Source organism: Vicia villosa, linkage group LG2, assembly GCF_029867415.1.
Source record: "Vicia villosa cultivar HV-30 ecotype Madison, WI linkage group LG2, Vvil1.0, whole genome shotgun sequence".
In the NCBI taxonomy this organism is placed as follows: domain Eukaryota; kingdom Viridiplantae; phylum Streptophyta; class Magnoliopsida; order Fabales; family Fabaceae; genus Vicia; species Vicia villosa.
In genome coordinates this window covers 199512066-199526269 of record NC_081181.1, presented here as the reverse complement: position 1 = coordinate 199526269, position 14204 = coordinate 199512066, and the positions used below count along the sequence as shown (strand labels likewise).

The 14204-nt window shown below is 30.4% G+C and overlaps 2 protein-coding genes across 2 annotated transcripts; both read right to left on the bottom strand.

Annotated features, from left to right (window-relative positions):
* Nucleotides 1-865: 865 nt before the first annotated feature.
* On the bottom strand, nt 866-3995 carry LOC131651060 (fatty acyl-CoA reductase 3-like). The gene is made up of 9 exons (XM_058920737.1): nt 3903-3995; nt 3050-3252; nt 2874-2974; nt 2356-2548; nt 2033-2194; nt 1850-1931; nt 1509-1778; nt 1206-1333; nt 866-1115 (listed from the first exon to the last, which is right to left on the bottom strand). The coding sequence occupies exons 1-9, from the start codon at nt 3993-3995 to the stop codon at nt 962-964; spliced, it is 1386 nt and encodes a 461-aa protein (XP_058776720.1). The 3' UTR covers nt 866-961.
* A 5562-nt stretch (nt 3996-9557) lies between these two features.
* On the bottom strand, nt 9558-12762 carry LOC131647914 (fatty acyl-CoA reductase 3-like). Its single transcript, XM_058917729.1, has 10 exons — nt 12573-12762; nt 12350-12453; nt 11721-11923; nt 11545-11645; nt 11115-11307; nt 10791-10952; nt 10613-10694; nt 10262-10531; nt 9976-10103; nt 9558-9887 (listed from the first exon to the last, which is right to left on the bottom strand). Exons 1-10 carry the CDS (start codon nt 12649-12651, stop codon nt 9734-9736), a joined length of 1476 nt encoding a protein of 491 aa, XP_058773712.1. The 5' UTR covers nt 12652-12762; the 3' UTR covers nt 9558-9733.
* Between the last annotated feature and the right edge of the window lie 1442 nt (nt 12763-14204).

Sequence of the window (14204 nt, the reverse complement as noted above, 5' to 3'; positions counted from 1 at the left end):
TTGAACTTTCTTGAGTTTGTCATTATTGGCGTGGCCATTTTCAATAATATTTCAAACTTCTTTATATTTTCATTTTTCTAAAATATTGTGTGTCTACAATTGATGGAAGAAGAACACAACCTTAGAGTCACATCCTTCTTGGATTCATTGTACATTACATGTTGAGTATTAGTTACACCAATAATCAGATCTTGAAAAGTCAGTATGAACCACTTCCATCATATCTTAAAAATCAAAGATCCCCTAAATATGTTTGTTTCATTCTTATAGTCAAGAACGGGTAGTTACCACCATAACTTTTGTCATTCTCCGTAGATCTTGACATCTTCACTTAATGATAAAAAATAATAAATGGATACTTGAATGTTGAAGTTTTAAACTCCAATATTTGAGACTCGGTAACACTTGTTGGAACTTAGTAATCACACACAAGAATAGAAAACAACATTGGGACTCAATTAGTTATACACTTCACACATTTCATTTATGATCACAATTATTACTTATACAACACACAAGTTAGATTTTGAAACACTAAAGAGACCCAACACTCATCATAACTAACTTAATTGATTACTTACTTATTCAACGAGTAACTTAACTAAATAATTTTTTTATAGTAAGGAACTCAACTAACTCACTAATTTGAATTACCCTTTAAAATTGCAATATACATTTATATAATTGTACAACTTAATTCAAATTATATGTAGTCGTTGTTTACCAGCAATCTTTTGCAAGAGAGTAAAGAAGTAAAATATGAAATACATACCACTAGGTAAAATTAACATTTGACATATACACCATCAATAGTTATATAACATTTTATAATCGGTTACAAATCAACATATAATAAATAAGTAGCACAAATTTAATTTGAATTCAATGAAAATACAAGCTTAATTTAAGACATAAATAAAAATCAACAATTGCCAATACAAAATATGTTATAACAATCACATCACTTGAATGCATACTTGAAGATACCAGGAAAATGGATATTCATGAAGTAATCATCCCAATCAATTATCTTAGGATCAAAGTAAAACATATTTGTTTCTACACCTCCTTGTTTTGCAGCTAATATCAACTTTTCTGTATTCATATCATCAAATCTGTATGCAAAACAAACAATTTGTGTTAATTATGAAACACATGATGTAGTATCATATTTTAATTTAGGTGCTAATTATAAATGAACTCACATGCCATTGAAGAACAAGTAAGGAAGATAAAGATCAATCAACCGCATAACGGTACTGATTTTCCTGTTAAGTTCATGATACATTCCATGAAAATATTGGCATAAAATTGAATTCGCCAACTCTAGTCCCTGTTAAATACAAACTTCGTTAGCACATTTTTTATTTAATAACTCTATGACACTGACACTTCTAAAAAATGACATTGACACATCTATAAAAAGTGTGTCTTTGTCTGTGCTTTTTAAATTATTACTGATGTCAACGTATCAGTGTAAGTGTCGTTGATATGAAGTAGTTAAGTACCTTTAAAGGAAGCAAGTAACGTATGAACATATATCTTTTGAAGCTAGCAATGCTGCTAAACATAGTGATTTTCCCAACCCTAACAACTTTTCCTTCCTTGTTTATCCATGGCTTTGTAGTGAAATATCGATAATTAAAATCTCTGAAACTGCGATATGTAATCGGGTTCCTAATGGAGGAACCTATGTGATATATGATATGACCACTAGGTTGACTTGCATGAGCCACCATAGCTACTAGCATTGCATTCACCACCATGTCTGCTGGTATCTGCTCAAAATTCAACATCAACATTAATAATGTATCAATTTATAGAACATGAAAAAAAATCGGTGACTCACCACATCAAAAACTGCGTCGAGATCTGCCATGAAGCTTGTTAATTTTCCTTTACCATAAGCAGCAACTATGCTGTCTATGGTTCTGTAGAAAAACTCTCAATATTAGGTAACTTTATAATAGATTAATATAAAATTATTAAATTTTTTTCTTCTAGAATATGATTAAATTAGGTGATTATTTACCTTAAGCCTTCAACCCAACCAGGAAAAGGTTCTCTATAAGTGCTAGTAACAATGGTGGGACGAACAATAACAACAGACATGTTTTCTTTATAGGTTTCAACAAGCATTTCTCCCATTGCTTTTGTGAACACATATGTGTTTGGCCATCCATATTCACTTGCTCTGGTAAATTAATTCATTAAGATACAAAATCAAACATATTCAACTTTTTGTATTTTTTAGAGTTTAGATTACAAGATCATTCAAAAAGTTATAATAAGTTATTATTCTACGCAACCAGACACTATCATTTATCAGGGCCGTCTTCCAGAACGTATGAGTACCTTTCAATACCCAAGTCCTTCATAGCCACTTCAATATCATGTTCTGATGCTCCCTTTGCTTGGAGGTGACTCAGTCTCTCTTCCGCCAATTTCTTTTCCATATCAATGTCTAGTCCTTGCACTCCATTTAAGGACACTCCAAAGGGATGAGGATCCTCTAATATGAGCCCTCCTCTCTCACCACACACATAAGCTGCAAATTATAGTAATACCAAAAAAATTCTTTGATATTTTGTTTACAAGATACTTGCATGGACCTAAAAGAAATATGTACTAACTTGTGATGTAAGAAACATTATAAATACTCAACATTATGCAAATTTTTTGTTACTATTATTTACACTTTAATATTAATTAAATTCAACAAAAATATAAGTAGTCTGAATTAAGTTGTTGCAACAAATGTACCTAAAATAGACCTTTATTGATACATGCATATTTGAATACAAAAGTTAAATATTTATGCAACTTTGACTTTATTGTATAGATACATTTTTTGGGCATCTATATATACTAACCTGTTGACACGTGTACAAGCACCTTTAGATTAACACATTTTTTGGCAAAGCTCAAAACATGTTTGACTCCTAATGTGTTTATACCCAAAGCAACATCGTACCTGCATTTAATAAAAAAATAGTGAAAATTTGGTGCAAAATTAACTCTCTCACAAGGTTGCAATAAATTATTGTACCTTTCATCAAATTTAGTTGTAGCAGCTAAGTTAACTATAACATCAGTTTGATTGCAAATCTCTTCTTCTAGAATGGATTTCTTCAAATTCAAACCTTCTTGAGAAATGTCTCCAGGCACAAGAGTCAATTTTTCAGACACAAAAGAGTTGAAATTTGAACCTTGATTTTCCTTCACCAACTTAAACAAGTCCTTTCCTATGATCTACAAATAGACATAAAAAATGTTTTATTTAAATGGTAATGTAATATATTATGACTAAAATATTTTTATTCATTATATTAGTGGGAAAATAGTTTGATACTACTCCCTAACGATTTATAAGAAAGAAAAAAAATTTCACATTTATTAAGAAAGTTTAAATTTTTTATGGAAAGCAAAAACATGATGGCAATGAATCATTCGAATGGGAACTTTTCAGCAAGTCTCCCCATTCTGAAAAGGTCAAAATTAGAAGAATTGGTGCAAGCAAATGAAGATTGTTTTTTGTTATCAAGATCTTTGGGATATTGTGCAAGAAGGAGTAACACCACTTGAAGAAGACGCGACAGATGAAGAAAAGGCTGCACACAAAGAATTGAAGAAGAATAATTATGAATCTTTCTTTATAATTCGTCAATACGTTGATCCATATAATTTAGAAAAGCTGAGTGATGTTGAATCAACGAAAGAAGCATGGGAAATTATGGAAAAATTATTTCGAGGCGCTGAAAATGTGAAGGAGGCGAGGATACAAACTCACAAAAGAACGCATGAATTACTTTAGATGGAAGAAAGTGAAAGCATATCTGATTTCTTCACTAGGGTTACAAAATTGGCGAGTCAAATCAAGGTGTATGGAGAAGCATTGATACCAATATCAATTGTTGCAAAGATCTTAAGATCATTGGCTTTAAAGTTCGACCACATGGTGGTAGCCATAGAAGAGTCAAAATATTTGTCGACATTGACAAATGAAGAGCTTCAAGGGACGCTTGAATCTCATGAACAAAGAATGGCTGAAAGAGATGCAGGTAAGTCGAAGAGTAACGTGGCTCTGCAAGCGCAATTATCAAGAGAAAAGAAAGGCAAAGGAAAGTGGTTCGACAATAAAGGTAGAGGAGGCTATAACAATTCAGCTGGTCGAGGAAGCCAACAAGAAGGAAATGCGTCGAACCCGAGAAGACCATCATACCAAAACAACTAAAGAGGTGGTGTTACAGGTAGAGGAAGAGGTGGTGGTCAAAAACCTGACAAAAATCACATTCAATGTTTCAATTGTCAGAAGTATGGTCAATACTTTAGTGATTTTCCGTAAAAAAACAAAAGAATCAAGAAAATGATGCAAAGTTTGCAAAACATGAAGAAGAAGAAGAGATGATGTTGATGGTCGCAACAAGAGACGCATAGAGATTCAAGGACCAATGGTACTTTAACTTAGAATGCTCATCATACATGTATGGTAGGAAAGATTGGTTTGTCAACATAAAGCCCTCGATGAAGAACATGGTGAAATTTGCAAATCACAATATTATGGAAGATGAAGATATTGGTGATGTTCTGATTATGAGAAAAAATGGCAAAAGGTCAGTAATTTCCAATGTATTGTATATACCAGGCATGAAAAATAATTTGCTATGTATAGGGAAGTTGGTCGAAAAGAATTATAAAGTGTTAATAAAAAACAAGATGATGAGAGTTGTCGACTCAAGTGGAAGGTTAATCTTGAAGGCACCTATGTCTCAAAATAGAACCTTCAAGATTAAACTTAATGTGATGGAGCACACGTGCTTTACAATTGTAGCTAGCATGGATGAATGGATAAGAAACTATAGACTTGGCCATTTAAACTTCAAAGACATCAGAGATTTGAAAACAAGAAATATGGTTTCAGGATTACCAGAAATCAACATTCCAAATGAAGTGTATGAGGAATGTGCACAGGCAAAGCAACACAAGAACAACTTCAACAAGGATGCAAGAAGCAAGTCGAAGGCAATCCTTGAAGTCATATAATTTAATGTATGTGTTCCTATCCATGTGGATTCAACTAGAGGTAACATATACTTTGTCACATTCATAGATGATTTTACTTGAAAACTATGGACTTACCTTATCAAGAAGAAAAGAGAAGTGATTGAGGTATTTGCCAAGTTTAAATCTAAGGTCGAAAGACAAAGTGGTTGAAGGCTCGATATTTTGAGGACTGATGGTGGTGGAGAGTATGTGTCTAAAGAATTCGACATGTTATGTGAGAAAGAAGGGATTGTTCATGAGGTGGTGCCACCCTACACTCCATGGAAGAATCGAACCATCATAAACATGCTGAGAAGTATGTTAAAAGGAAAGCATTTACCTAAGGAACTTTGGAGGTGAAGATGTGTCGATTGCAACATACATTTTGAACAGATGTCTGACAAAGAAGCTAGAAGGAATTACACCAAGAGAATGTTGGTCTGGTGTCAAACCTTACTTAAGTCATCTGAAAGTATTTGGATCTATAACACATAAACATGTGCCAGATTAGTTTTGAAGAAAACTTGATGACAAGTCAAGTCAGATGATCCTAATAGGATATGATTTGACTAATGGATACAAATTATTCGACTCAGTGAACAAGCAAGTAGTGATCAATAGGGACGTGATCATAGATGAGCTTAAGGAATGGGATTGGACTGAAACTATCGAAAGACTCAAATGAAGATGATGTCAACCCAATATAGTACAAAATATTTATTGGGTCATTATGATACCTCTGTCACACGACGCCTGATCTAGCATATAATGTAGGTATGGTGAGTAGTTCATGTAGAAGCCAACGATATCACATCTAGCAGCGACTAACAGGATACTAAGATATCTCAAAGGAACTCTCGACTATTTCATTTTATTTCTTGTAAATAATGAAGGAAAGGAAAGCAATCTAGTGGATTACACCGACTCAAGTTGGTGTAGTGATGCTGAGGATAAAATCCATAGTTGGTTATGTGTTTATGCTAGGTGGTGCACCAGTTTCTTGGAACTCAAGAAAATAACCAGTAGTGGCACTATCATTGTGTGAAGTAGAATATATAGTTGCTTCTCTTTGTGAATTTCAAGCAACATGGATGGTGAATCTGGTCCAAGAGATTACAATGAAGGATCATGGAGATATTACCATGAAGATCGACAATATTTCAGCTATCAATCTGACAAGGAATCCGATAGCACATGGACCAAGAAAGCACATTGAAGTGAGGTTCCGTTATCTTCGAGAGAAGGTAGCAAATGAGAAGTTGAACTTGGAACACTCTAGAAATGAGAATCATATTGCAGACATCACGACGAAAGGAGTGCAGGTCGAAGTGTTCACGAAATTAAGAGCTATGATGAATTTAGATATCTTAGACAAAATGAATTAGGTGGTGTGATGAGATTGTAATTCCTTGTGTCGAAGCATGTTACTTGACATAAACAAGGTCGTGGTGAAATAGTTTAATGTGTCTGTGTCGAATTTGTGTGTGTCGAGTTGTTGAAGGAGTTTCCTCGATAGAATTTTGACTTAGGCCTAGTTTTGTAGTTAACATAATTAGGTATTTTGGGCGTTTGTATTTTGGTCTTTGCTTAGGGAGAAAGCAAGTTCAACTATAAATAAAGAGTAACCCCTATTATTGTAATCACTTGAACATTGCAGTTGCAAATAATATTCAGTGTTTGTGAGCAGAGAGAAACTCTGCAGATATTCATCTTTTTACCCAATTTTGTTCAAACCTTATCTTATTCTTTCCAATTATATTTTCTTTCTTCTTCCTTCATTATTATTGTGCAGCAAGAATCATCTTGCAATTAAGGTTGGTTGATTCACTCGAGTGAAGAGTGAAGAACTAGAGGGAATTTAATCGGTAGATTGATTCTTATTCATTAAGATTGATTCGGAATTCTCCATAAATTTTGGGGTGATTCCAACAAGCTTTTGGTTAAGGAATTCAATATTGTGTTGGTGGTCTAGTTTATTCACCATTCTTAAAATTTAGGTTTAATGCTCGTCAGTTTGCATATCAATTTTTTTTGCAATTTGGTTTCGCGTCTGTTCGCAAGTTCGTTGGATTGCGCACATGATGTGTGGTTATGTATCTCTGAATTTAGATTTGCTATATAATTTTAATTTCCTCCTCCTTTGAAATTGAATTTTCACTAGACTCTGGGTTCCCTCGTTTTTATGTACGGTTTCTTTTAATTTTATCTATTTATGATGATTAAATAAAACTATGTCTGCGAGTTTTAATGGGAAGGGAGAAGATAGCTTTGAAAAAAAGAGAAGAATATAGTGAAAATAGTTGAAGAATTTTGGTTGGAATGATTTTGGAGGGTTTGTTTTTATTCATAACACAAAATTTCTCTAATTTTAAAATTTTAAAATTTGTATTGGAGGAAAGTTTTGGAAGACTTATATAAAATTATCAAATATATTTTATGTTGTTATAATATTCTGAAAATTGAATTTGGTTTCTATATGCTTGGTTCTCCTATGAGATATGCTATTTTTAGAAATGTTGACTTGTTTTCCACCATGAGTTTCACCTCTTTTTTTTTTTGCAATCTTCATTTTCACCAAGATAAGATCGCAACTAAACACCTTGGCATACTACATTATAGGTTGAGATGTATTTAACTTCAAATGATGATATTATCATAACAATTGGCTTCTTGGAACATTGTGAGATTGGATAATTGAATAGCTTGAACACATATCTCATTGTACTTCTTTTTTTATCCCAATCTGAGTAGCAAAAGCCGATCAACTTGTTTCTTTGCCATTTTGTGAACAAGACACAAAATCAATTGTGCCTTGAAGGTACCTCGTGATTCTCTTTACTGCTTGCATATGTGACAATTTAGGTCCTGCATAAATTGGCCCACCACACCTACAATGCAACATATATCGATCTTGAATATTGACAGCATACATTTAAGCATTATACCATTTGCTTGTATAGTGTTTTCCACTTCGTTTCCCTATCCATCGTTTCTAGATTTTGAAACTGGGTTCCATCAAGATGCGTGTTGAATTGCAATGATCAAAATTTTGAATCTCTTTAAGATGTCAGCAACTTTTTTATGATTCTTCATTCCTTTTATAGGTTCAAAAAACTCAAGACTAATGAAATAACTCAATCATCCTATGTTTGTCATGTCAAACGTAGTATTCTTAATCTTATAGTGATCGCTTATAATAATGAGTAGTTCATACACATACAAGCATACTATGTTTAGGATACCTTGATTCAAGAGTTTAACATAAACTCCATGTTATAGTATATATTTAGAAAAGCCAATATAATGATAAAGATCCAGGTTGATCAATATATGTTTGCTTTAGTTGTCTTGTCGAGTCCTTTCTTTCTTGAACTTGTATTTTCCCTTTCATTTTTTATCACCATTTTTCTTGAATGTTTGAGTTTGCAGGACTTTCTCAATGGCATGTTCCTTGATCCTCTCCAACATTATTTATTTATGAGTTTCCAACAAACATTGCAATTCTTCAATTTTTATGACTAACAAGTCCTTTAATTCTTCAATTTCCACTACACTGAAATCAAATTTGGACGAGAGAGTGGACATCACATTGTTTACAATTGTTTGATCAAACACAACTTCAGAATAACTTTTTTCTGATTGGTGATTCGTGTGATACGATTGAAATACTCAACAATCTTCTCGTTAGATTTTGTGAGTAATAGCTCAAACTGTCTTCTCAAGGTCCATAGTTAAACTTTCTTGAGTTTGTCATTATACCATTTTCAAGAATATCTCAAACTTTTTTATGTTTTCATTTTTCTAAAATATTGATTGTGTTTACGCATTGATGGAAGAAGAACACAACCTTAAATTCACATTCTTCTTGGATTCATTGTACATTACATGTTGAGTATTAGTTGCATCAATAATCAGATCTTGCAAAGTCAGTATGAGCTACTTCCATCACATATTAAAAATCAAAGATCCCCTAAATATGTTTGCTTCATTCTTATAGTAAAAAACTGGTAGTTACCACCAAAACTATTATCATTCTCCGTAGATCTAATCATCTTCACTTAATGATGAAAAAAAATACTAAATGGACACTTGAATTTTGAAGTTTTAAAATTCAACATTTGAGACTCGGTAACACTTGTTGGAACTTAGTAATCACACACAAGACTAGAAAACAACATTGGGATTCAATTAGTTATACATTCACACGTTTCATTTATGATCATAATTATTACTTATACAACACACAAGTTAGATTTTGAAACACTAATGAGTCCAAACACGCATCATAACTAACTTAATTGATTAATTACTTATTCAGTGAGTAACTTAACTAAATAATTTTTTTATAGTAAGGAACTCAACTAACTCACTAATTTGAATTACCCTTTAAAATTGCAATACACATTAATATAATTTTGCAACTTAATTCAAATTATATGCAGTAGCAGTTTACAAGCAATCTTTTGCAAGAGAGTAAAGAAGTAAAATATGAAATACATACCACTAGGTAAAATTAACATTTGACATATATACCATCAATAGTTATATAACATTTAATAATCTGTTACAAATTAACGTATAATATATAAGTAGCACAAATTTAATTTAAATCCAATGAAAATACAAGCTTAATTTAAGACATAAATAAAAATCAACAATTGCCAATACAAAATATGTGATAACAATCACATCACTTGAATGCATACTTGAAGATACCAGGAAAATGGATATTCATGAAGTAGTCATCCCAATCAATTATCTTAGGATCAAAGTAAAACATATTTGTTTCTACACCTCCTTGTTTTGCAGCTAATATCAACTTTTCTGTATTCATATCATCAAATCTGTATGCAAAAACAGACACTGTTAATTATGAAAAAAATGTTGTAGTATCATTTTTTTGATTTAGGTGCTAATTATAAATAAACTCACATTCCATTGAAGAAGAGGTAAGGAAGATAAAGATCGATCAACCGCATAACAGTACTGATTTTCCTGTTAAGTTCATGATATATTCCATGAAAATATTGGCATAAAATTGAATTTGCCAACTCTAGTCCCTGTCAAATACAAACTTCATTAGCACGTTTTTTATTTAACAACTCTGTAACACTGACACTTCTAAAAAAAGTGTGTCTGTATTCATGTTTTTTAAATTATTTCTTATGTCAACTAACAGTATCAGTTTCATGTATGGTGATATGAAGTAGTTAAGTACCTTTAAAGGAAGCAAGTAACGTACAAACATATATCTCTTGAAGCTAGCAATGCTGCTAAACATAGTGATTTTCCCAACCTTAATAACTTTTCCTTCCTTGTTTATCCACGGCTTAGCCGTGAAATATCGATAATTAAAATCTCTGAAACTACGATATGTAATCGGATTCCTAACGGAGGAACCTACGTGATATATGGTACGATCACTAGGTTGATTTGCATGAGCCACCATAGCTACTAGCATTGCATTCACCACCATATCAGCTGGTATCTGCTTAAAATTCAACATCAATATTATTAATGTATCAATTTATATAGAACCAAAAGAAAAATTAATAATTTTGTAACTCACCACGTCGAAAACTGCATCGAGATCTGCCATGAAGCTTGTTAGTTTTCCTTTACCATAAGCAGCAACTATGCTATCTATGGTTCTGTAGAAAAACTCTTAATATTAGATAACTTTATAATAGATTAATATTATTATTCAATTTTTTTAGAATATAATTTAATTTGGTGATTATTTTTACCTTAAGCCTTCAACCCAACCAGGAAAAGGTTCTCTATAAGTGCTAGTAACAATAGTGGGACGAACAATAACAACAGACATGTTTTCTTTATAGGTTTCAACAAGCATTTCTCCCATTGCTTTTGTAAACACATATGTGTTTGGCCATCCATGTTCAATTGCTCTGGTAAATTCATTAAGATACAAAACCAAATATATTTAATTTTTTTATTGTTGTATTTTTTAGACTATAAGATCTTTTAAAAAGTTATAATAAATTTTTATTCTACGCAACCAAACTAGATGTCAATATTTGTCAGGGCCGTCTTTGAGAACCTATGAGTACCTTTCAATACCCAAATTCTTCATGGCCATTTCAATATCATGTTCTGTTGCTCCCTTTGTTTGGAGGTGATTCAATTTCTCCTCCACCAATTTCTTTTCCATATTAATGTCTAGTCCTTGCACTCCATTTAGTGACACTCCAAAGGGATGAGGATCCTCTAATATGAGTCCTCCTCTCTCACCACACACATAAGCTGCAAAGCATAGCAATAAGAAGAAAATACTCAACATTATGCAAATTTTGTTAGCATTATTCACACTTTAATAGTAAATTCAAGAAAAATATAAGTAGTCCTAATTAAGTTGTTGCAACAAATGTACCTAAAATAGACCTTTATTGATACATGCATATTTGAATACAAAAGTTAAATATTTATGCAACTTTGACTTTATTGTATAGATACATTTTTTGGGCATCTATATATACTAACCTGTTGACACGTGTACAAGCACCTTTAGATTAACACATTTTTTGGCAAAGCTCAAAACATGTTTGACTCCTAATGTGTTTATACCCAAAGCAACATCGTACCTGCATTTAATAAAAAAATAGTGAAAATTTGGTGCAAAATTAACTCTCTCACAAGGTTGCAATAAATTATTGTACCTTTCATCAAATTTAGTTGTAGCAGCTAAGTTAACTATAACATCAGTTTGATTGCAAATCTCTTCTTCTAGAATGGATTTCTTCAAATTCAAACCTTCTTGAGAAATGTCTCCAGGCACAAGAGTCAATTTTTCAGACACAAAAGAGTTGAAATTTGAACCTTGATTTTCCTTCACCAACTTAAACAAGTCCTTTCCTATGATCTACAAATAGACATAAAAAAATATTTTATTTAAATGTTAATATAATATATTATGACTAAAATACTTTTATTCATTATGTTAGTGGAAAAATAGTTAATACTTCATTCATATTATAGGATATATCACAATTGTAGTAAAGAATGGTCAACCATTACTAGTTTGATACTACAAGAAAAAAAAATCATATTTATTAAGAAAGTTTAAATTTTTGTATTTTTTAAAAATATATTTTATATAAAAAGATGTAAAAATAGACAAAAATCAAATTAAAATTAATTTACATTTAATTTTATCTTGAAAAAGATGTACTTTTAACAAAAAAAAGATTTAGATGAAATAAAATTAATATTTTTTACTTGTAATTTGTCTCAAGAAAAATGTATGTTTTTTTTTTATAAACCATTACGGAGTAAGATGTTTGAATACCTCAGCGCGGAAGCGTTGAGCAGCAGATTCAGAATCCTTAGCTCTTAGAAGAAGATAAAGTTTCTTCACATTTGGTTGAACTCTCAATATCTTTTCCACAAAAACTGCAAAATCATATAATTAGTAAAAAAAAACATTTGGTAAGCTTAAGCTATATCAGAATCTTAATGCGTGTAAAAAATATATATAACTAAACAATGGTTATAGAGAGAGGGAGAGATACTTTTTGCAAGAAATCCAGTGGCACCAGTGACTAAAATTGTTCTTCCCTCAAGAAAGTGCAATATGCTTCCAAATTCCATTTGAAATAAAGGAAGAAAATTTTCAAATTGGATACTTGTCTTCAAATGGAGTATAGACTCAATGATGATGATGTTGTGGAATTATCATTAATGCATAAATGGGTGATATACCATATGTCTTTATATAGACAGTAGACACCACCATATTTGTGTACAATAATTTGTCCCAAAAAAGAACATGTATATAGAATACTATTATTATGTAGTTTATAGGTGGGAAAGTTTGATGTTAGGTAAATTAATGTCTAATTAAATTTTTTTTGAATGATGATAGATACTGCTTATTTAAAACTTTAAAAGGAATTTGTTTAAATGATGATAGATACTGCTCATTTACAACTTTAAAAGGAATTTGTTTAAGAGAATTTCTTTACCCACCACCCTATCTTCTTGGTCACCTCCGGTGAAAAATCCAAAATACCCTCACTTCGGAAATGCATTTTTGAAACGCCTTTTTTTTTTCTCAAAATTTGTCTTATTTCAGAAATGCACTTCCGAAAACACGAAAAAAATGTATATTCGGAGATGCATTTCCGAAAACACCCCTTTTTTAGGTTTTCGAAGATGCATTTCCGATTTTTTTAGGGAGGGGTGTCTTCGGAGATGCATATCCGAAATATTCCAACACCAAATTGGTCTTGTAATGTTTCGGATATACACTTCCGAAAGAATTCAATAATTATTAAAAAATTAAAATCAAGGTGAATCAATACAATTAATAGGTATAAAATCAAGGTGAATCAATAAAATGAAGGTGAATCAAAATTTCCTAAACAATTTTAAAGTTAAAAATTATTTTACTAACTTATATAAATCAAAAAAAATTTAATTCCATAAATAAATTTTGAATTATATAGAATTAAATATAAAATTTATTCATTAAATAAAATTAAGACAAAATCTTTTTTAAAATTTTTTAAACTAAATAAAAAATTATAACTCATTTTTAATTATGAATCAGAATAGAAATATATAAATATATAATAATAATTATTAATTTTGTAAGTGAAATATATAAATATATAATATATAATATATAACTATATAATAATTATTATAAATTAAAACACTCAATTTTTTAATTTTTATAATTATTATATAAATATATAAATATATTTATAATTAATATATAATAATTATTATATAAATATATAAATATATAATAATTATTATATAAATATATTAATATATAAATTAAAACACTCGTTTTTTTTTTGTTTTTTTTTTTAAAATACATAATAATTATTATAAATATATAAATAAAAAATTATAATGTAAGTGAAATTATTTTAGTTTTTTTAATTAAAATTATTTTGAATTTTAAAATATGAATCAGAATAGAAATATATAATAATTATTATTCATAACTCATAAATTATATCAAAATATATAATTATCATTATTCATTACTCATAAATTATATCAAATTTATGATATATGAATTAATTAATATCTTAAAATTAATTTTTGGGATTTTTAGATTTTTTTTTTTCTTTTTTCGGAGATGCATCTCCGAATTAATCAAAATCCCAATTTTTGGGATTTTTTCGGAA